The sequence below is a fragment of the Lytechinus variegatus genome, chromosome 4, assembly GCF_018143015.1.
Source record: "Lytechinus variegatus isolate NC3 chromosome 4, Lvar_3.0, whole genome shotgun sequence".
Lineage (NCBI taxonomy): Eukaryota > Metazoa > Echinodermata > Echinoidea > Temnopleuroida > Toxopneustidae > Lytechinus > Lytechinus variegatus.
In genome coordinates, this window is record NC_054743.1 from 47,463,625 (window position 1) to 47,488,560 (window position 24,936).

Genomic DNA, 24,936 nt, shown 5'->3' on the forward strand with positions numbered 1-24,936 from the left:
TGAAACGATTGCAGTTCTAGTCTTCTTCTTCTTCTTCTTCCACCAAAATCCCATTTGTTTAACACATGGTTTTGTTAGCTCTACCCTGACTCCGTCCCTCATCCAAATTCATCCAAATTTGGTAGACATGTTGTCCAGCATCCCTAGTTGTGCCTCTCGTCTTCCATTTTCCAAAATCACTCATGCATGACCATCCAGGCGCCATTTTGTCAATTTCAAGTCCATTTGCATACCATTCTTCATTCTTTCATATCTCAGTTATCCTGCATGCTACAGACTTCTAACAAATTGCTATAGATAGTCCAAGAGTTGCTCCATCATCTGCGACGTATAACTTGACCTTCAAAATGCCATCTTCATGCCTTAAATTCAAATCCGAAATAGCCTTCCTTCAAAAACTTCATATTTATTGAAATGTAATGTCTAAAAGTCGTAAAATGGCCGTAACTTTTGTGTTTTTATTCATTTTGCGCTCATTCTTTTAGAAATTGATCACGGTATCATAACATACATGCTACTAAGTTTTCACGCATCATTGATCTTCTGTCATTGAAATAGCGCCCTCTAAAGTTTCAAAAACGCTTACCTTTGAATGCCCCTCATTGCGTCATGCATGGCCAAACCCGTACCCTTTCTTGGATTTAGGGTCTTCAAGATATGCCCTTTCATGCCATTTAAAAAAATATATACCTTACAACTGACGAAATATCTCAAAAATGCTCCTGAAAATCAGCAAAATACCCAAAATGCACTTTACTGCCAGCACAACTTCAACTTGCTCTTATTTCCTTATTATTGAAGCTTATTCTTTTTAACTTGGCAGATATGAGTATTGATATATACTTAAACAGTTCGTTAATGTTTTGTAACAGAAACTAACAAATTGCTGACGGTAGCTTAAAATTATTGTGCAAAACCTTCATTTTTAATGTCTTTCTTTATATGGCATTTACTTCCGGTCTATTGCCTCCACACAAATAAAAGTGGTATCAATGTCACCGCATTGGAATACTCTTTCTAGTGATACCAAATACGACATAGGTTACAACAGAAAATTTCAAGATAAGTCAATCTGAACACATGGTATCCTGCTCACAATGCACACATTTTCAACAACCACATATGGGCCGCCAATATGGTCTAAAAAATTTTACTCGAGAATGTAACTTCCTATGGACAGCAAAAAGTGCTAATATCCAATTTGATTAACATGTAATATTTGTTAGTCCTCCCTGCCACCGTTCCTCATCAAAATTCATTCTAATTTGGTAGACATGTTATCCATAATTAGTGACCATAACTTTAGAAATAACGCCCTCTATTGCAAAGTCTTAAAATAGTTGAATTGCCATAACTTCCTTTGAATTTATTTTTTTCTCATATTTTCAGGGTTTGCCAATTGTATCATTTCACATAATCTAACTGTGTTTTACGCATCAGTGACCATTCCTTTAAGAAATAGCGCCCTCTAATATTTTGAGAATGTATATCATCTACAGTTTTCTTTCTATCTCTTTCTGTTTCTTGCCCTCTATTAAATCAGAGGCGTCAATGCATGCACATCGTTCTGAAACGATTGCAGTTCTAGTCTTCTTCTTCTTCTTCTTCTTCTTCTTCTTCCACCAAAATCCCATTTGTTTAACACATGGTTTTGTTAGCTCTACCCTGACTCCGTCCTTCATCCAAATTCAACCAAATTTGGTAGACATGTTGTCCAGCATCCCTAGTTGTGCCTCTCGTCTTCCATTTTCCAAAATCACTCATGCATGACCATCCAGGCGCCATTTTGTCAATTTCAAGTCCATTTGCATACCATTCTTCATTCTTTCATATCTCACTTATCCTGCATGCTACAGACTTCTAACAAATTGCTATAGATAGTCCAAGAGTTGCTCCATCATCTGCGACGTATAACTTGACCTTCAAAATGCCATCTTCATGCCTTAAATTCAAATCCGAAATAGCCTTCCTTCAAAAACTTCATATTTATTGAAATGTAATGTCTAAAAGTCGTAAAATGGCCGTAACTTTTGTGTTTTTATTCAATTTGCGCTCATTCTTTTAGAAATTGATCACGGTATCATAACATACATGCTACTAAGTTTTCACGCATCATTGATTTTCCGTCATTGAAATAGCGCCCTCTAAAGTTTAAAAAACGCTTACCTTTGAATGCCCCTCATTGCGTCATGCATGGCCAAACCCGTACCCTTTCTTGGATTTAGGGTCTTCAAGATATGCCCTTTCATGCCATTTAAAAAAATATATACCTTACAACTGACGAAATATCTCAAAAATGCTCCCGAAAATCAGCAAAATACCCAAAAATGCACTTTACTGCCAGCACAACTTCAACTTGCTCTTATTTCCTTATTATTGAAGCTTATTCTTTTTAACTTGGCAGATATGAGTATTGATATATACTTAAACAGTTCGTTAATGTTTTGTAACAGAAACTAACAAATTGCTGACGGTAGCTTAAAATTATTGTGCAAAACCTTCATTTTTAATGTCTTTCTTTATATGGCATTTACTTCCGGTCTATTGCCTCCACACAAATAAAAGTGGTATCAATGTCACCGCATTGGAATACTCTTTCCAGTGATACCAAATACGACATAGGTTACAACAGAAAATTTCAAGATAAGTCAATCTAAACACATGGTATACTGCTCACAATGCACACATTTTCAACAACCACGTATGGGCCGCCAATATGGTCTAAAAAAATTTACTCGAGAATGTAACTTCCTATGGACAGCAAAATGTGCTAATATCCAATTTGATTAACATGTAATATTTGTTAGTCCTCCCCTGCCACCGTTCCTCATCAAAATTCATTCTAATTTGGTAGACATGTTATCCATAATTAGTGACCATAACTTTAGAATTAGCGCCCTCTATTGCAAAGTCTTAAAATAGTTGAATTGCCATAACTTCCTTTGAATTTATTTTTGTCTCATATTTTCAGGGTTTGCCAATTGTATCATTTCACATAATCTAACTGTGTTTTACGCATCAGTGACCATTCCTTTAAGAAATAGCGCCCTCTAATATTTTGAGAATGTATATCATCTACAGTTTTCTTTCTATCTCTTTCTGTTTCTTGCCCTCTATTAAATCAGAGGCGTCAATGCATGCACATCGTTCTGAAACGATTGCAGTTCTAGTCTTCTTCTTCTTCTTCTTCCACCAAAATCCCATTTGTTTAACACATGGTTTTGTTAGCTCTACCCTGACTCCGTCCTTCATCCAAATTCAACCAAATTTGGTAGACATGTTGTCCAGCATCCCTAGTTGTGCCTCTCGTCTTCCATTTTCCAAAATCACTCATGCATGACCATCCAGGCGCCATTTTGTCCATTTCAAGTCCATTTGCATACCATTCTTCATTCTTTCATATCTCAGTTATCCTGCATGCTAAAGACTTCTAACAAATTGCTATAGATAGTCCAAGAGTTGCTCCGTCATCTGCGACGCATAACTTGACCTTCAAAATGCCATCTTCATGCCTTAAATTCAAATCCGAAATAGCCTTCTTTCAAAAACTTCATATTTATTAAAATGTAAAGTCAAAAAATCGTAAAATGGCCATAATTTTCTTGTTTTTATTCATTTTGAGCTCATATATTCAGGAGTTGATTACAGTACCATATCATACATACTTCTCAGTTTTCACGCATCACTGCTTTTTCGTCATTGAAATAGCGCCCTCTAAAGTTTCAAAAACACTTATCTTTGAATGCTCCTCATTGCGTCATGCACGGTCAAACCCGTACCCTTTCTTGGATTTAGGGTCTTCAAGATATGCCCTTTCATGCCATTTAAAAAAATATATACCTTACAACTGACGAAATATCTGAAAAATGCTCCCGAAAATCAGCAAAATACCCAAAAAGGCACTTTAATGCCAGCACAACTTCAACTTGCTCTTATTTCCTTATTATGTAAACTTATTCTTTCTTACTTGGCAGATCTGAGTATTGATATATACTTCAACAGTTCGTTAATGTTTTGTAACAGAAACTAACAAATTGCTGACGTCAGCTTAAAATTATTGTGCAAAACCTTCATTTTTAATGTCTTTCTTTATATGGCATTTACTTCCGGTCTATTGCCTGCGCACAAATAAAAGTGGTATCAATGGCACCGCATTGGAATACTCTTTCCAGTGATACCAAATACGACATAGGTTACAACAGAAAATTTCAAGATAAGTCAATCTGAACACATGGTATACTGCTCACTATGCACACATTATCAACAACAGAATTGTACACAGTGTCTATTGCATTGATAAACTCAGTTCATGCATGCACATCGTTCTGATATGTACTTAACACTGGGTTACGTTAATGAATTGTCAGTGAATTTGTATGCTTATTTCTACTACACTCTGTACGTCTTTATCTCTCTCTCTCTCTCTTTGTTCAGCGGCCACATGGTCTAAAAATGGACGAAATCTGTTTGACTCGAGAATGTAACTTCCTATGGAAGGCAAAATCTGCCAAAATCCAATTTGATTAACATGTAATTTTTGTTAGTCTTCGCCTGCCTCCGTTTCTCATCCAAATTCATTTTGATTTGATAGACATATTGTCCATAATTAGTGACCATAACCTTTAGGAATAGCGCCCTCTCGTGCAAAGTCTTGAAATAGTTAAATTGCCATAACTTCCTTGTTTGAATTTATTTTGGTCTCATGTTTTCAGGGTTTGCCAATTGTATCATTTCACATACTCCAACTGTGTTTTATGCATCAGTGACCATTCTTTAAAAAAATAGCGCCCTCTAATATTTTGAGAATGTATATCATCTAGAGTTTTCTCTCTATCTCCTTCTGTTTCTTGCCCTCTATTAAATCAGAGGCGTCAATGCATGCACATCGTTCTGAAACGATTGCAGTTCTAGTTATTACTAGTATTATCATCTTTATTAAGTGTTATAATTTGACCTTTCATTATTATAATCGTAATTATCAATTAAAATGGTGACATGATCATGAAATACAATAGATGGCACTATCACTACTTGTATGTTGGTCATTATTGTCATTGAATATGAACAATAATCTAAATATCTAATTTTATTACAGAAAAGGCTATTAAAAGTATAATAACAAAAAGTCTTAAAATTTCAAGGGTTAAAATCATAAAGGTCTAGGCCAATGCTCTGAAAAAGTATGCCTCAAGGCCAAGGCCGATTATCAATGCACTACAACACTGGCCGGAATAAATTGATTTTTTTTTGTCAAATGATACTCCTGTTTATCATTAACCAGTGATGTTATTTGTCAATATTCTGAAATGTTAGTTCATTGACCTCTGCCAGCTCGTGATGGTATACTGTTAAGACTTATGATACACGAAATCTGTCTAGAATATCAGGGTACCTTGAAAGTCAATACCAAATAACCCTTTTTTACTAAAACAATATTTATTATGAACAAATGATGCAAAACTTCAATTGTATATTTCAAGGTCGTGAACCTTCACGTCATTCAGCTCTAAATGTGTTAGTAGAAGTCAAATATGAAAATTTACATCTCAATTTTAAAATGGATATTATGACAAGATATGTCAATAGTGAAAGGTTAATGCTTTAATCATGTTTTTAAAGTGCTAGTATCAGATAAGTGTTTGTACTACTACGATTTTAATCATGAAAGATTCTCACGATGGCAGAAATTTTCATTTTGGGGGCAAATCAGACGTTTCCTACCAATTGGATTTATAGACTGGTACTTTTGGGGACTGTGGTGATAATTGATAAAGGTCTGCAAGCGTAGACTATACTTTGTTATTACACGTGACTACTTGCATGGAGAAAGTTATGGCTGCTGTCAAGATGACGTAGTAGTGATCATCGTTGTTGCATCTCACCTAATAAATGTCTGTTGTATATACGTTTAAAGAACTGCCTACTGGACTTTTGATTTATATAACCTAAGTTCTAACCATGGTGTCAGATCCTGCATTATTATGTTGAGTAACCCACCGAGCTTTGAGATGGAGGAATCATTGAAATCAGGCCAGTTCATTCCATTTTCTCCCTAACCCCAGTGAGGAGAGAGATGGTGAAAGAAAAAGAGCTTATTGTATTGTGTATCAGTGAATGACCATTGCTGTATGTGTGATGTTATGTCCATAGTAATTGGCTATGTCGTTGTATGGATTTGGAGTGCATGAATGTGCCTGGCCAAATTACAGTATGACGGACAGTTAGCGTGACGTTTATGGGACATGAACATTACATCTCAGTGAAAGTAGTAATAATTGAGCAAACATAATTGTTGGAAAGATACATATTCTTGCTAATTATTATACTGTTCATGAGTATATGCACAAGTGATATTGGTATGTTAAAGAGGGTGGATAGTTTTGGTAAATTCCTCGAAATCGGCCTGTCACCATTCTAATTAATTTGTATGTAATATGAATGTGTATGCCCTAAAACAGTCATGATGTAGATGATATGAAATGAAATGGTATTTTTCATGATAAATTATGCTCTTTTTTGTGTGAATTTAACACTGCGGGGATACCCGATAAAGTTTCAAAGATACCATAGGCCTAGGTCCTGCGGGCGGATCACCACTGCTGCCGTGCGTGTGCTACGCGAGAACGACAATGTAGTCCGCTACACAATTTAGTTGTCACTCAGCTCAGTTTACAATTACAAGGCTCGTTGATGTTGATACATTGCGTTTTCCTTTTTTTTTTCTTGCATCAGATTAGACTTTAGATCTAAAATCCTCGATCGCATATCGATATTACTTTACGTTACATGCAACATCACTCTGTTTTCCTACCTTCCTTGCTCTTGCCTCGGCTGGGGCTTGCATTCGATAAACAACCCGATCGTCCTCATTTAAAAAAAAAGAAGTGGAACCACGGTGTGATACGCTGTTGCACATAAATATGCTCTCTAACTGTCGATATAACACGGGAACAATTTGTAAAACTGAATATAGAATGAATACACAACTGGCACAGAACTGGAAAAAAAACACATCTTTTCGGTTCTTCTCTGACTTCCCGCGTGTTAGTCTCGGCTCATATGTTGTTTCAGATCGTTTAATAAAAAAAGTTTATTCTATGATTCTGATTAATAAAGAGAAAAAAGGGGAAATAAAACCAACAGAAAGAAACCCTTACAAACGAATTTCCAAGATTATGCATCCTGTTTTATTTTTTGGAAATGCACCGATTTCTCAATAAAATTATATACAAACCGTCTTTGGGTTACCAGTATTTGAATTTATAGACTAGCTTCACTATGCACGTTGGCTATATGTATCGGCCTGGCCTATGGGAATTTCATTCACTTGCATGATACGTGTGTGTGTGCGAGGCCGGGATGTGTGTTTTTGTGTTGAAGAATCACTGCAGGTTACGTAAGGAGGTTTGCCCTGCACGCTGAATTTATACTGTACTCGTAGTAATAAAAGGTCATGGACAGTTCAGTCCACTGGTTGTACACGTACATGTAGTTAGAATCCATGCAGGATATGCAAATCCCTGGTCCATGCATGTTCACTTTTCTCAGTCACTGATGTTCTGTCAGGAGAACATATGAATTCATCTCCTACCCAGAGATAATCGAGCTCTAACTAAAACTGAGTATGTAATCATTGTCCAATTTTGGAAAACTGGCAATCCTATGGAAATAGTAATGAACTTGTACATAAAGTTATGGAATTTATTACAGAACGTCACCGGCAATTGCCAACATTTTGTTCAAAACAAGAATATATATATATAAACAGATAAACAAAAACAAAAGAGTATTTTTTGTCAAACAAAACATAAAATGACATTCAGTTTGAAAGTATATTTTTCCAAAATTTCACATGGTAAACCACTAACTAAATAGGCCTGCCAAAAAAATGAAATGTTGGTCGATCGTCATACTTTTCTCCATATTTCTGTTTTCTCCTTTCTCTTTATAACTGCCATGGGGGGGACACTGCATGACGCCATATTACTGTTATGAATATCTATCTCACTTTTCAGATCTCTATGCATATATTCAGTGATCGATGTGCGCAGATTTTACCTTCTTATAACTTTAGACTGAATGAATATATTATTTTTATAACGTGTTTTTTTGTGGGGGCGGGGTCATTTTCATATGGAAAAAATGGCAACGGTCACTTGATCTGCAACTAACTGTCCTATATCCACATGAGAAGCATAGCGATCAATTGAACGGAGTCCATCGCAACAAAAAAGTTTATTTGAATAAAAAGAAAAATCCAAGCACTGAACATTTCATCAAAATGGGATGTAAACTTTTTTATGATCATAATTTCACATAACAGTAATTTATATGCACATCCTGGTCTGTATATGACTGACGCCCTGACGACGTGTATGAAATATGACTATCTAATTTCCTCCTCATTGAAATGTGTCAAAAAGTGTTATTTGTTCCTGAATATGTGGATAACCGTTGTGGATTACATTTTGATGGTTGCGTTCAAGTTGGTCCTTATTTTCAAATATCTAAAACTATTCAAACAATTTCTTTTCTTTCATTTTACATCCGGTTTTCGTGGAATTTTCAAAATTATGCAGTGTTTGATTTTTTTAATTAATTGATTCAAATCAATACTTTCTGGGGTGGACATTGAACCATGTGCGCAATGCAAAAATAGCAGGGACAATGATTTAATTATAAGCACATTGTTCCAGTCATTATAAGCACAAGAAGAAGAAACTGAGAACGAGAAGGAAAAATTGCAAGAGAGAAATTAGTAGATAAAGAAAGAAAGAACTGAAGAAGGGGGAGGGGCTAAAATCGCGTCGTTGGGAATTTCTTCTGACAACGATGGCCTCAAAACTTTATTGCAACTTTCCGTTTCTAACTTTACAAACAAGTCATGCACATACACATGTACGTCCCTCATTATAAAATGGATAAATATCAGGATATTGTCAATCGGACTGTATTTATGAGAGAAAAGCTAAAAAAAAATATGGTGCGTTATCGGCCTAAATTATTAATTGCAACATAATTCATAGTGCATTGAAATAGGACCTGGCCATGGAGGATGATCTATATTGTTACTGGGGGTGCTGTGACAATGCTCAATGTTCATTTTACCCGTTCTAATAAATAAAAAAAAATCTTACTTGACATCTAACACGAAACGAGTGACCATTTCAAACTTTCTTCAAAACGTAGAATTTTATAAGAACCTTTTTACTGTAATTTTTGAGCTTGCCTGACACATTCATTCCAATTTGATATTGACTGAACATTATACTGATAAATCGTTCTTGTCCCAAGATTGCTAAGAAACAAACGTTGTTCATGCACCTATACCCTGGTCAAAATAATGGCAATGGGTACATGCTCAGTTTCAAGTTTCCAATTTGCACCTTCCTAATGAGTCTGAGCAGAAATACAATTTAGTAAAGAAGAACATAGCTCTTTTAGAGGCATCTTTACAACTAATATATCGGAGACAGACATGGTACCAGGGGCGTCGATCCATTTTTCAGATTGGGGGGGGGGCAAAATCATTAATGTTCCAAAGGCGCTCGATCGTACAAAACACTCACCCACACACCACACACACACACACACACACATAAATATATATGCATATATACATATATATATATGACTCATGAGACCCAGACACGTATCTCACAAATTAATGCGAGCGCGAAGCGCGAGCTGATATACTGACAGGAAAAGCGTGCCTGTTTAGGACTGTTTGTAGTAACTCATGAAGAGGATGCATATCTCACTACACAGATAGTACGAGTGCCGAGAGTGAGCTGAAATTTCCTTATATTCTGACCTGAAAACTTGATATTCTAAGCATTTTTGGTACCAATGATAAGATTTGTATCTAAAAGAACAATAGATGCGAGCTGAAAATTTTGATATTTCGATCTGAAAAACAGTTTAGTGGACATTTTTGATGAAGAACAAGATATATATCAAAGAAAGAATGATTGCAAATCGAAGCAGAAGTTCTTAGAACTGAAAGTGGGACATTTACATTCACCTATTTAATCATGAAAAGTATGGGTTTTTGCTACAGAAATGATGCGAGCGCGAAGCGCGAGCTGAAAATTTGTATATTCCAATCTGAAAAGCGGACATTTTGAGCACGATTTTAAATAAAGAACGAGTTGTGTATCACCATCTCGCTTGCTGAACATTACAATCTTGTTTTTTTAATGCATATCCGGAATTATTGGGGGGGGGGGGGGGCAAAATGATATGTTTGCCCCCCCCCCAATATTTTCATTGGTGGGGCGATCGCCCCCCTGCCCCCCCCCCCCCAGGATCGACGCCTCTGCATGGTACCAGCCTTCGCTGATGGGGGTGGGGAGGCGGATTTGTTTCTGCCATATTTTTCCCGATTGGCAGCTAGAAGCTTGATTTGTGTACTATTTGAAGGGGAGCACCACTATACCTTTATTCTTAAAAATTGGCATGAATATATGATAATCTCATAAGCTTTATCTAAATAGTTCGAGCGCGAAGAGCCAGCTAATTTTGTTTTTTAAATTTTATGTGTTTTGTCCTAAAATTTGATCAATCTAGGCAATTAATGTTTGTGGTCCTAAACAAATTGTGTATGCAACTAAATAATTATTGCGAAGAGTGAGTAGAAATCTGTAATATACGTTTTGATCTGATCGAAAGGGACCTTGTCAAGGACTTTTTGCATTTAACAATGAATGCGTTACATGTTTCACCAATCAAATAGCGCGAGCGCAATTTTTTTTACCTAAAGAAGGGAACTCGAAGGCTTTTTTTTGTAAACGCGAACAGGATAGGTATATCACTGAACAATGATGCGAGAGCAAAGCGTAATAGGTAGGCGTATAGGTATAGAAAATAATATAGGTATATAGGCCTATTACCTATAAACCAATCAAATTTTACACAGCGCGAGTAGAAGATACTAATATTCAGACCATAAAAGTGACATTTTTACAGAACACTTTCTAAAAATCAATTTGTAACTTTTTGAATTAAAGTTCGATTACTGAGCTGAAGTATGTTCTGAATACAGACTTTAAAAATTTGATACTTCAAACTCCATATTGTGCATGATATGTAAATCACCTAGCATGCAGGCTATGCGAGCACGAACAGTGAGCAAAAATTTTATAAAGTGACATGAAAGATTTGTTTATTTTCCAAGTCTTACTCATTTTATTTCATTCATTCGTCTTCCTTCTCTAATTTATTTCACTTATTTCTCCCCCCCCCTTTATTTTGGTTATTGCTCCGCCAAAAAGGGGGACGATCCGTCGACCTCTGTGAAAGTTTAAAGTGAAAATATTCTGTAATGATCATGATGATGACAGGATCATGTATAGGCAAGGCTTACAAATCCATGGGGGCGAAGCGGCCACTTATAGCCCCCTCCCCCTCTATTGGCGGCGAAAAGGGAAGCTATGAGAAAAAGAGGGAATGAAAAGATGAGTTAGGGAAGAAAATTATAAAAGAAGGAAGAAAGTATCATAAAACTTAATCGGGAAGGGATAGATAATAAAAAAAGAAATAGTTCATAATATAAACAGAAAATTTGCTCACGCTTCGTACTCGCATTGACTTGAGCGACATAACAATCTGTTCAACATGTTCAAGAGGATATCAACTGCCCTAAACTATTTTTCAAGTCTAGTCAATAAGTACAAATTATTCTGCTCACGATTCGAATATTAATTGTCTTTTTTATTCAGCAATACACATACTCTTCATGAAATACAAGAAAAGTTCTAAATTCATATTCCAAAATATCAGTTCGCGCTTTGCGTTCACAAATTGCGTTCAATATCCGCTTCACAATTCTCCCATAGTGCTTGAAGGTAGCTGAAGTAACATTTCTCTATCATTTTTCATAATACCATATTCGTGAATTTTCATATACACCAAAAAAATTAAGATATACCCTAAAATTACATTATACTGTACAAAAAACACCGAGAACGAAACATAAATAACCCACTACCATCGATTGATATCGAGGACATGACCTCTTCCCCCTTTCAAATAAATTGAGATCCATTTACGCGCATGCACATCTAATACTCCCCTCTCCCCATTTCTCTCCAAAATAATACGAGTCCGATACCCTCCAGGAATTGCTCGGAGTTCGGGGAGGGGGGGGGGGGGGTGAGTGTCGATCCAGGGGGATAGGGAATACATTAACTTCCCTTAATTCGACAGTCATAAGTTTTTTATGAATTATAATGACAAGTATGTTCATGATAAGGAGGGAGTACATTATTATGATCATAATTCTGGTACCATCGAAACTCCCGCTAGCATTGCTGATATAGTCCTTTTAGCACTTATTAGACTTGGTCTTCCCCCATCATGGTGCATTTGACCCCCCCCCCATTGAAGAGAAAAGAATAGTAAAAGAGAAGGGTGAAACATGAGTATCACGTCAAAATATATCACAAAGTTATATTTTTGTATTGAATTCAAATGGTAAAAAAAAGATTGCTCGCTCGTAGCTTTTCAATAGTAATAATTTTATCCTTTTATGCACTCGTGCCCCCCGTACAAATTTTGGACTGGTTATGGAACTGACCACCCCCCTCAAAAAAATAATCATAATGTTAATAAAAAATATATAGGCCTTAGACTGGTTATGGAACTAACCACCCCCCCCCCCCCTTTAAAAAAGTAATCATAATGATAATAATAAATTATAGGCCTAAATGTAAAAAAAAATTAAATACTCCCATCAGGGACCAAACTTAATTGTGTCAGTTATCCAATCCCATGAAAACCGACACTGGACACCCATACATACATGGCAGTAAAAACGAAAATGGGGGGGGGTGCATGGGGTATGCCCCCAAATTCTTTGGCTAGGATTTACCATTTAATAACTAGGATAAAATGCTGGGTTGGTACCTCCGAAACCTCGCCGAAATTCAGCAATAACAAATTAGCAAGCTATTCCAGACATTATGGCACATACGTCATCACATTTTTTTTCCTCCCGTTCTTTTTTTTTATACTCCTCGATCGTCAATCCGGAGGTGTTTTTCTGGGCCTAATTCCACTTTCCACTTTTCCTTATCCCTTTTCTTTATTTTTAAATTCATCTTCATCGTTATCACATAGGCCGATCCAGGGGCGAAGTACCCTGGTCCCCCTATATAGTGGCGGAGCAAAATATCACGATACAAGTTTTTCGCTCGCGCTCGCACTTGCATGTTTGATGTCGAGATACAAATCTTCCTCAACAGGCCGATATGGTATGCTAGCTAGCATTATTTATCAAGTACCCATTCTCTAGTACTCATAATCTCATGTATTCCATAAATTCTCAAAATAATCCTATTCAGGTCTAATTGTCAAAACATATATATATATATATATATATATATATATATATATATATATATATATATATATATATGATATACAAAACCTATTTTAGCTCGGACATCGAGCTGTTGTTATTTTGTTTGATTTACATTTTTTAATTGCAGCCGTAATCCGTTTTATGGTATCATTATCAATGCAGCTCACGCTACGCGCTACCTAGCAATTTTTGTCAAGTACCCATTCTCTAGTACTCATATATTCCATAAATTCTCGAAACATTCCTATTCAGGTCTAATTGTCAAAACCTATTAGCTAGCGCTGCACGCTCGCAATTTGATTGGTGAGAAATTTAACTCTAAAACAAACTATTCAAAAATTCTTTTATGACAATTTATCAAAATTTTCGGTTCGTGATTTGTGCTTTCTATTCATAAATACGAAAATGCTTAGAATATCCAATTTTCCGAACTTGATATCAACAAATTTCTCGCTCTCATCGAGCTTATGAGATAATTAACAATTTCATGAATTTCCAACAATTATATTGTCCTTTTTTCAGAATGTCGACAAGTTTCAGTCTCGCGATTAGGGAGACTAATAGGACGATAATTACCATTTTCATATGATGACAAAAAATAGAATATCAGCTCGCGCTTCGCGCTCGAATCTTAAGTGCGATCTAACTCCAATTTACAATTGTCATTGTCAGTGTTTGAATCTAGTGCTTATATATTGACGTTTTCATATCTAATATCAAAAATATTCTGCTCGCACTTCGCGCTCGCATTATAGATGTAGGAAGATTACCTAGTTAGACCCATCTTGTGTACCGTTTTTAGCTCTAAATCTCAATTTTTCCCATCGCACTTAGCGCTCGTATTGTATATACCCATCCAGTTCAGGATTAAAGAAAATGCATAGAACTGTAGAATGCCAATTTTCTTAGTTTGAATGTCAAAATGATCGGCTCTCACTTCGCGCTCACATTACTCGATTTTTGAAAATAGGCCTACATGAATGTATCGTCATGGCTATACTGCAATCAGAACAGGTCCCCTTCTATCAGGCTAGCGCTTCAGATTCATGTTCGCAGTAGTTATTAGTTAGATATACGAATCTTGCTCAGGATCAAAATCACTACTAAGAACGTTTTTTCAGGAAAAAATATGACATTTCCAAAGTAGCTCTCGCTTTACGCTCGCACTATTGAATAGGGGATTATAGGATTAAACATTTATGCTGTTGAGAATAAAGTTGACTATTACAGGGGCCGCGGAATGGTTTTCAAGGGGGGGGGGCTGACCATTAAACAATCGCAATCATATGGTAATTTTTACGTTTTTGTACACGGTTTTGGAAAAAATTGGGGGGGGGGGGGTAAATCCCCCAGCCCCCCTCCCCTCCCGCTTATAGCGATCGATCGTGGAAAATATGGGTGACCCCCCCCCATATTGGCGAAAGCTGGATACGCCCCTGCTATCATAATAGCTCGTTCCATTCTAATTTCCTGTTTCCTTATTCCTCATTTCCTTCCCCTTCACGAGACAAATTCCCGTTCCATTTTCCAATTTCTTATATATATATATATATATATATATATATATTTTTTTTTTTTTAATCCCCATCATTTATTAGTATTTCGCGATTGTCTCACTTGCAGGCCTACATCTCTTCATTTTCCTCTTTCCTTCCCTTTCTTCTCGCCTTTCTTCTCTCCATGTTCTTTCTTTTCCTTTTCTTATCAATTTCATTGTTTTCTTCTCTTCTTCCTTTTGTTTACCTTTCATTTTCATTTTCTTTTCTCCCTTTTTCCCATTTCTCTTTCCCAATGCATGCGTTGAAATATGACGTGAAAATCATGAACACAATCATCGTACACCATACGTTGTACACGCAAAAATGTGTATGTGACTGTTTTGCTCAGCGAGCGTGCCAATGTCGATCGCAGTGTAGTTCAATGCATGGAGAAGATGTATCACGTGGTTCAACCAATCTTGCACCTTTTCGTACGAGAAAAATTGTAGCCAAAATTTTCACAGAAACATCTCCAATACGTACGTTTTCATGAACATACGTTTACATGAACGTAACATGAAGGTAACATGTGAACTACAGGTTGGACGGACAGCATAAGGGTAAGAAGGTCCATATATTTGTTATTCTCTATGCTAACCAATCTATTTTCGATGTTACGTTGCCTGTACTGTGCTCGCTGGGGGAGAAACTCGACGGATGCATTGCTGTAACAGCTGATTGACGAGCGTACACGGAATTAGCAGACGATACTCGCAGGGATATTTCGGGTTGGTAAAAGTGGAATGACCAGCGATCGACGAAATAATCAGTCGTGGACGGTAGTGGGCGCTATGTGAGTGCTCGTAAATTCAGCAAAATTCAGCGAGGAAAATGAAGTCATTTCTCAGCATTTATTTGAAATTTTGATATTTCCAAGAAGAAATATTGTCAATTTCTCATTGAACTATTATCAGCAATTGTTATTCAATGGAAAAGATCCACTCAAGCGCAATTTTTGTATCCTTTACCAACACTATCCACGAGCTTTAAAGTTACTAAACTAAAAAGTAAGACAAAGTTACTAACATTAACGATACACAGAAACAAAGACAACAACAGACAAAATGACAAATCTAAGTCAACCTCTTCCACTTGACTTAAAGGGAAATATTTCCGAGAATTGGAAATAATTCAAACAAAAATTCACTCTATACAATGTTGCCTCAGGAATGTCAGAAAAAGATGACAAGTCACAAACATCAATGCTTCTACACGTAATTGGTGATGCTGCCTTGGAATTGTATAATACGTTTGTATTTGCCGAGGATGAGAGCATGAAGCTTGAGAAAGTGTTGGACAAATTTGAGGAATATTGCATGCCAAAACGTAATCTAACGTATGAGAGACATAGATTTTTCACAAGATCACAATTAGAGCATGAGAGTGTTGATCAGTATGCAACTGAATTGCGAAGTCGTGCACAGTCGTGTGAGTTTTCTTCGTTGAAAGAGAGTCTGTAACGGGACAGAATTATCTGTGGTATCTTAGATGATGGTCTAAGAGAGCATTTGTTGAGGCTAGATGATCTCACATTGAGTTCAAGATAGATACTGGAGCTCAAGCTAACACTCTCCCTGAAACAATCTATCACAAATTGAAACCGAAACCAAAACTACAAAAAGCCAAAGTGAAGTTAACAGGTTACTATGAGACTAACATTCCAGTAAAAGGTCGTTGTTATGTCCAAATGGAGTACAAAGGAATTAAACACAGTGTTCAATGTTTCATCATTCCTGGAAATCGTCAACCATTGCTAGGTCTCAGAACGAGTGAAGACTTGTGTCTAGTAAAACGCGTCTGTCATGTTGATAAACAAAAAGAGATAAAAACAGGCAAAACTGTAGTGCAAGATTATGACAATGTATTTGTAGGATTAGGATGTCTTCCAGGCAAACATCACATTACATTGAAAGACAATGCACAACCAGTTCAACATGCATGTCGCAAAGTTCCATTTCCACTCCAAAAGAAACTAAAAGAGGAACTAGATAAGATGGAAAACATGGATGTAATCAAACAGGTTGATGAACCGACAGATTGGGTGTCTTCTCTTGTTGTAGTCAAGAAAAAGAATGGTCAACTCAGGGTCTGTCTAGATCCGCGTGATCTTAATCGTGCAATCAAACGAGAACACTATAAATGGCCTTCTAGAGCTGAAATAACCTCTCAATTTGCTGGAGCCAAGTATTTCAGTAAATTAGATGCATCAAGTGGTTTTTGGCAAATCCAACTAGATGAAGATAGTTCCAAGCTTTGTACATTTATCACTCCGTACGGAAGGTATAGATTCTTGAGACTACCTTTTGGTATCTGCAGTGCTCCTGAAGTATTTCACAAGATAATACATAACTTGTTTGTAGATATACCTGGTGTCAATACCATGATGGATGAGATAGTGGTATGGGGACGCACTCAAGAAGGGCATGACGATCGTCTGAGAATAGTTCTAGACATTGCACAAAAATCAAACCTGAAACTCAATCGAGACAAGTGTGAGTTCAATGTGAACCAGATGACTTTCATTGGTGACTTGATCAGCCAAGATGGAGTCAGACCAGATCCTAAAAAGGTGGCTGCCATCAGAAACATGGCAAGACCAACCTGTAAACAGGACATACAAAGGTTCTTGGGGATGATAAACTACCAAGCAAAATTCATTCCAAACCTATCAACAAGGTCAGCACCTCTACGTATTTTGCTTGACAAGAAAGTAGAGTGGATGTGGGAAAATGAACAAGAAAAAGCATGGTGCGAACTGAAAGAAGCTCTAATGAGTCAACCAGTGCTTCATTTCTATGACTGCACAAAACCCACAAAGATATCAGCTGATGCTTCATAAAATGGACTAGGAGCAGTTCTCCTACAGCAACATGAACAAAATTGGCATCCAATAGCTTACGCATCAAGAGCTATGACTGATGCAGAAACACGTTACGCTCAGATAGAAAAAGAACTCTTAGCTATCACTTACGGATGTGAAAAATTTCATCAATATATCTATGGTCAAAAGATAGAAGTTGAAACAGATCACAAGCCACTTATCCCATTGTTTGTTAAGTCATTGGCAGATTGTCCTTTACGCATTCAAAGATTACTAATCAGAGTACAGAGATATGATCTGAAAGTGTCATATACACCTGGAAAGTACATGTTCACTGCCGATACACTGTCACGAGCAGTAGATCCAAAAGCAGAATTGAATGTTGAAACTGAAGAAGATATCAGAGTCTATGTAGATATGATAGTACAAGCAATGCCAGTAACATCAAACAAAAGACAAGAAATTGTTGAAGAGACCAAAAAAGATGTAGAGCTTCAAGAGTTGCTAGCCACCATCAGAAATGGTTGGCCAGAAAGTAAGCAACAATGTCCAGCTAGAATAAAACAGTACTGGAACATTCGAAGTGAACTCTCTGAAGCAGATGGAATCATATTCAAAGGTTCTAAGACAGTAATTCCAACTTCCATGAGACAATATATACTAAACCAAGTACACGAAGGTCACTTAGGCATTGAGAAATGTAAGAAACGTGCTAGGGAAGTAATCTATTGGCCAAGAATCAATGCAGACATCACTGAAATGGTCCAAAATTGTACTTCATGCCTAATGTACAAACCAAAACAACAGGCTGAAAGCCTAAATCCACATGCCGTGCCTAATCGTCCTTGGGAAAAAATTGCAGTAGATCTATTCACTTTGAACAAAAGAGAATATATGGTCGTCGTCGACTACTACTCCCAATTCATTGAAGTATGTACTTTGACTTCAACTACAAGCAAGGCCGTGATTAATCACATGAAAGCGATATTTGCTCGTCATGGTACACCATGTGAACTGATGTCGGATAATGGTCCTCAATTTGCAAGCCAAGAATTCAAAAGCTTTGCAAAAGAATGGGATTTTCACCATACCACATCGAGTCCACATTATCCACAATCAAATGGCCTCGCAGAAAATGCTGTGAAGATTGTCAAAAATCTCATACTGAAGTCACAACACAGTGGACAAGATATCCACAGAGCTTTAAAAGTCTATCGAAGTTCACCAACAGCATGCGGAAAATCTCCAGCAGAACTTCTGTACAATCGTCAGATTAGGTCAAACCTTCCCATGCTTGATACTTTGCTCAACAACCAACAGATTGATACTAAATCTGTGAGGGGAAGAAAGGATGAGCAGAAGGTGAAACAAAAAGAGCGATTCGATAAACATGCTCATGACTTGCCAAAGCTAAAACCTGGAGATCATGTGATACTCCAAGACATGAAAACTAATACCTGGTCACAACATGGTATCATAAAGTCTGTCAATAATCATAACAGATCATACCAAATCGAAACAGCCACAGGCGAGATACGTCGCAGAAACAGACGTCACCTCAGGCCAGATCCCAGACACCAAGCCGAGTCTATTCCATTACCAGTACAGGATGACTTCGAGCTAGATGACAGCGCAGAAGCGGAACCAGCATCTGATGTTCGCGCATCTTCGTCACCATCCCGAACAACCAGAAGCGGACGAGTCGTTAAACCGCCAGATCGTTTAAACTTGTAAATAGAGGAAAGCGAACTAAACAGAAAAACTTTCGCGTTTCGTTTTGTAAATAGCCACATGAGTTCAAAAATAACTTTGAAACTGTAAATGGTTTGAACTCTAATACAACCCCATGATAACTGCATGATTGCATGTGCATGATATAAATTTGCATGTTAAAGTTAATCAGCAATACGGGATTGAATTTATCGCTATCACAAAACTCAACAGATGTCTCTACTGGTTCAACGAATTGTCGCATCATACAAACAGCAAAATTGAAATATATATGAACTGTAATGTTGCATGTTAAAATATTTGACAACGACAGTACTCCAGCTTTAAGGGGCAGAATAATCCCCTAGTACTGTTGTAAGTGTACAGGTAGTCCACCCTGTCACTCTGTAGTTTAAGAAGTATTATATATGTGTATATAAACCTCTTTAAAGAAAGGGAGGTGTGGTGATAATTGATAAAGGTCTGCAAGCGTAGACTATACTTTGTTATTACACGTGACTACTTGCATGGAGAAAGTTATGGCTGCTGTCAAGATGACGTAGTAGTGATCATCGTTGTTGCATCTCACCTAATAAATGTCTGTTGTATATACGTTTAAAGAACTGCCTACTGGACTTTTGATTTATATAACCTAAGTTCCAACCAGGGACTTCATGGAAATGCATTGTGCTGAAATTAATTGTACTGCAATATTCTAAAAGTTTATTGACCTTTGCCAGCTCTCCTGGGTCAAAGGTCGAAAATTATAATACACACAAATCAGGGTGACCAGACGTCCCGTATTTCCCGGGATCGTCCCGTCTTTTGCTCCTCTGTCCCGGTGTCCCGACAAACCCTTCCGGGTTTCAGAATATTGAACAAAATATAGTTAATATATCTAAAAGTGAAGAATTTTCATCAATTACCCAACATATGACGAAGCAGAAACAACAATAAAATTGATAACTGTCAACTCTTGCAAGTTCTGCGGTGATTTTCTTGCTAACCCAATACCTTGCAAAGGAACTGGCCTCCTGCATGTGTGTGACAGGCTACTAGCTCGGCATGTAGGATCGGAGCAGATTTCAATTGTGCAAACAATCTCACAGTCATGATAAACAGGTTTCACACAAAAATAATCACAAAATCGGCGGGAAATTTGTATAAGTATATTTTGGATTCTCAGATTACTGATTTGGCGATGTAATTGGAGGAACAAGTTTTAATCTAACTAGATCTAATTGTTTCATCTAACTAGATCTAATTGTTTCAGCTTTCGTTTTGAGTCTTGTTGTATTTTGTGATCATGATGCGAGCTTGTAACTGGGATGGGAGAGACGGGGGGAGAGATGACTATGTGTAATGCCGCGTTGTTTCATCTAATTTTTAAATTTGACTATGTTTTTCTTTTAAATTTTATTCATTCATAAAACATTTTAGTCCTTTAAAATAAAAAAAGTATATTAAAAAACACCAAATATCATTAAGATTTTTGTTAGATTCTTGGATTTGTTTGTCTGCTTGAAATTTGATTTTTCCCTCTTTTTCTTTTCTGTCCTTCTTTCTTCATCCTTCTATCATTCTTGCTTGCCCCTTTTTGTTCCATTTATCTTTATTTCCTGATCCTTTCTCTCTCTTTCTGTTCATTTTCTATCTTTCCTTCTTTCTTTTTACTTATTTTTTTAATTTTCTTTCATCGATCCTTTCTTTCCTTAAACTTTTATTTGCTTCCTTCTCCCTTACTCTCGTTCCTATTTTCATTATTTCTCTCCTTCCATTTTTTTCTTTCATTCTTTCCTCCCTTCATTCTTTCCTCCTTTCTTTCATTATTTTATTTTTTTCCTTCTAATTATTTTCCCTTCTTCTTTCTCTCCCTCCTCCCTTCTTGTTTTTTTCTTTCTTTATTTCTTTTTCATTCTATGAAAGAAACCTTTTTTGTTCCTTCATTATTTCTTTCTTCCTCCTTTTGTCTAATACTTTTTTGGCTTTCTGTCGTTCATTTCTTTTCTTTCCAATATTATTTTGTTCACCTTAATAATAATAATAATAATGCTCAATTCTTGTATAGCGCATCACACATAGCATAGCATGTCCCTATGCGCTTAAAGAAGAAATAGTGAAAGGTATATAAGAATAAAGTAATCGAGATATTTAGATTGGACCATTAGTTCAGTTATTTTTTTATGCATTGAAAAGATATGTTTTGAGGGATCTCCTGACTGTACACAAATCACTTTGGTATCTCATTGAATTTGGTAAAGCATTCCAGAGGACGGCAGAGGCATGGGTAAAAGCACGCTCACCATATGACTTTGTAAAGACAGAGGGAACAACAAATAATGCTTTTGAGCTTGATCTAAGATTTCGGGATGGCTGGTAATAAGAAACTAAATCAAGTAAATAGGACGGGGTAATTTTATAAAAACAGTTGTGTGCAAAAACTAGAAGTTTGAATACAATCCAGGAACGGACAGGGAGCCAATGTAATTCTGTGAGAACTGGACTAATTGCTTCATACTTGCGTGTTCGTGTTACTAATCTCGCAGCTGAATTTTGAATGGTTTGAGGTTTTTTAATTTGTTTATAGGTAATCCTGAAAGGAGACTATTGCAGAAATCAATGTGACATAAAACAAAAGCATGTACCAATTTTTCAGTGGTGGGTTTGTCCAAGAATTCACGAAGTTTACCAATTTTGTATAAGGCATATGATGCAGAGCGACATTTTCCCTTCCTTTCTTTTGTTTCCTTAATCGTTTCACTTTTGACGGAAACCTTTTTTCTCTCTTTTCTTCTTTTCTCATCCTTCTTTTACTCTAACTTTCTTTTACATGATTTTTTTTCCTGGATTTTCCCCTTCATTTTTTTCTTTCTTTCTTCTCAATTCATCTCTTTTCTTTCCTCATTTCTTTCTCTTTTTTTCATTCTATCGTTCATCCTCCCTTCCTATTCTACATATTTTTTTAACAGTCTAACACTGTCATGACTGCGTAGCCTTCTTTGTTGATCTTTTTTAAAGACCTGGCTCGGTCGATCTCCTCGTGGAGCCTCCTTTGTCGATTGTCCCGTATTTCACTTTGTGATATCTGGTCACCCTGACACAAATTTTCTCTCGAATATAAAGACGCCAAAACAATCAATATTAAATACATGAAGCTATTTTTCAACGAAAACATGTTTACCATGTTATGATAATGCAAATACACCAATATTTTGATATTTGGATTTGGGTTACTGAGATCAATGTGTAATATCAACACACTCAATCTGGAATAATAGTAGTAACAGATGATAAAAAAAGCCAAAAACATCATCCACCACTACACTCTATTCTACCTTCAGCAGAATAGAGTCGAGCTGGAAGGCATCCCTTTCTTATTTTACATCGATAGTATACTCATGAATGTTAATGAGTGTAATGGACAGAATAGGCCTATTTCATGAGGTGAAAGATGAAATGATCAATTCACCAAGGCGTAGCCAAGTTTAATTTATCATTCATTTCACCCTTCACCAAATGAAATATTCTGTCCATTGCACGAATGATTATATGTTTAATTATTTGGTTTATATGATACCTACAAATAATTTTTTTTAATATGAAGTTTATGAATTCCGATGCAAAATATGCTCGGTCTGTTGATTGTCGCGTACCTACAACATGCGCAAGTGCAATGGACAAAATCGTATGGATACAAAATTGCACGGTTGATGACGTCATTGTAAAATGGGCTGAATGATTGATATCAACAACCAATTAAATGACAATGATATATCAATGTGTCATATAACCATGTCTTAACATTATGTTACATACAGAATAAAAGAGTGGTCATTTCGTATAATGACCAGTACTGCATAACGACATAATCAACCTTGTATAAATAGAAATGTGCACATAAATTGCACATTAAACAGATGTGAATATGGACAGATGGAAGGTAAAATTAAATCATGATTATCAGAATAATGTGATCATCCCTTGTGGCTGTACTAATTAGGGCAAATTTTTATTTAATTTCCGTTAAAAAAAACTGAGAAGGTGGAAAGGATACCTTTGCAGATGGTGCTAATGATGACAACGTTGAATAGAATTCTTCATGAAGTGAGGGACTGGTGTTTCCATATTCATCACCGAGACGGAGTTCCCTGAGATTAGGCATCTTACAAATGAACTCAGCGAGATCACGTGATGCAGACAGACGTTGGCTGAGATCATTGTACTTTACATCAAGATGCTCAATCTGGAATAATAGTACATGGTGAAGAAAGAAAAATACGTCATCAGACAAGGGCCTCAATGAGCCATCATACAAATATACCAGGCTTTGAATGAAAATAGTGGGAATTATTTGTCCGATTTGCTATTTTCAGCAAAAACCAATTTTGCAAGTAAAAGCAAGGGTGAATAATCCCTTCTATTCTTTTAAATAAAGGCTTGGTATATTTGTTTTATATTCTACTTTTTATAATTTAGAACGATAGATCTTGGTAAACTAGTTCTTGTACTCTTAATTCATCAATTTTAATCTGAACCTGAAGCCACGCACTCACTGGATCACTGATTAAAACCTGCGCCGTCCTTTCACGGGACTTGCCTCGTCTAGACACCTCGCTGACCGGTGCGTATGAGCATGGTCGAAGAGATTGTGGGTCTATTTCTATTCTGTGATGTTATCGACGGAATAGTGCACCATTTCACTGATATCACAGAATAATATATATTCTTCAGTGGGCATTTTATTTTCAACATTATTGTAAAATAGCGAGACTATGTTTGGTCACATGATGTTATTTAGACCAATCACCATACTGGATTTAATTTGTATGATATATATGTATATATTGGCGAGTGCCAAGCGCTTGCTGATTTTATTAGAAATACATCTGAACACATGAAACACTCTTTGTAGTCATTGCAATCATGATTATCATACGCATCTCACCAATCAAATATTGCGAGCGCGAAGCGCGAGCTGAAATTTTAGATAATTCAGACCTGAAGTGGCAGGGGCATTCTAAGGTTTCATTGTAGGAATTAACTAGGACCATATAGGTATTTCATTAACCAAATGATGCGATCTTTTTTATTTTTTTTTTATTTTTTTTTAAAGTTCCTTCGTAAAAAAGGGTAATTATCCCCCCCTTACTCTTACAATGACATCAATATTGATGTTATACATTTCACCCCTAATATTGTTCTTAACCACATATTTTGTAATTAAAATCCAGTAAAAATGGACAATTAAAAATAAATTTGAGGAATCATGTATCTGAACTTAATTCTATCATACATAGGCCTATGAAGGAATATTCCATAGGGAATTCCCAGTGAGTAGAGAAAATTCCCCTCTGGGATATTTCTTTCAAATATTTAAAAAAAATCCATGAGAAAAAATCCCTTTTCGCTTATCAAAACTGCCAACAAACCCTTTGCCAATCACTAGTATTCATGTATATTGTAAGAGAAATAATTCAAATCAATGATTTTTTTCAATTAGTCAC

At 36.4% G+C, this 24,936-nt stretch overlaps 2 protein-coding genes across 2 annotated transcripts in view; one reads left to right on the forward strand and one right to left on the reverse strand.

The window, feature by feature from the left end:
• Positions 1-17,812: 17,812 nt before the first annotated feature.
• LOC121413042 (uncharacterized protein K02A2.6-like) lies at positions 17,813-19,456 on the forward strand. Its single transcript, XM_041605805.1, has one exon. The coding sequence runs from the start codon at positions 17,813-17,815 to the stop codon at positions 19,454-19,456; it is 1,644 nt and encodes a 547-aa protein (XP_041461739.1).
• A 3,218-nt stretch (positions 19,457-22,674) lies between these two features.
• LOC121414199 overlaps positions 22,675-24,936 on the reverse strand; it is a 32,492-nt gene continuing 30,230 nt past the window's right edge. The window contains exon 6 of the mRNA XM_041607279.1: positions 22,675-23,675. Coding sequence (XP_041463213.1) covers positions 23,442-23,675 — 234 coding nt within the window. The 3' untranslated portion in view covers positions 22,675-23,441. The remainder of the gene's footprint in view (positions 23,676-24,936) is intronic.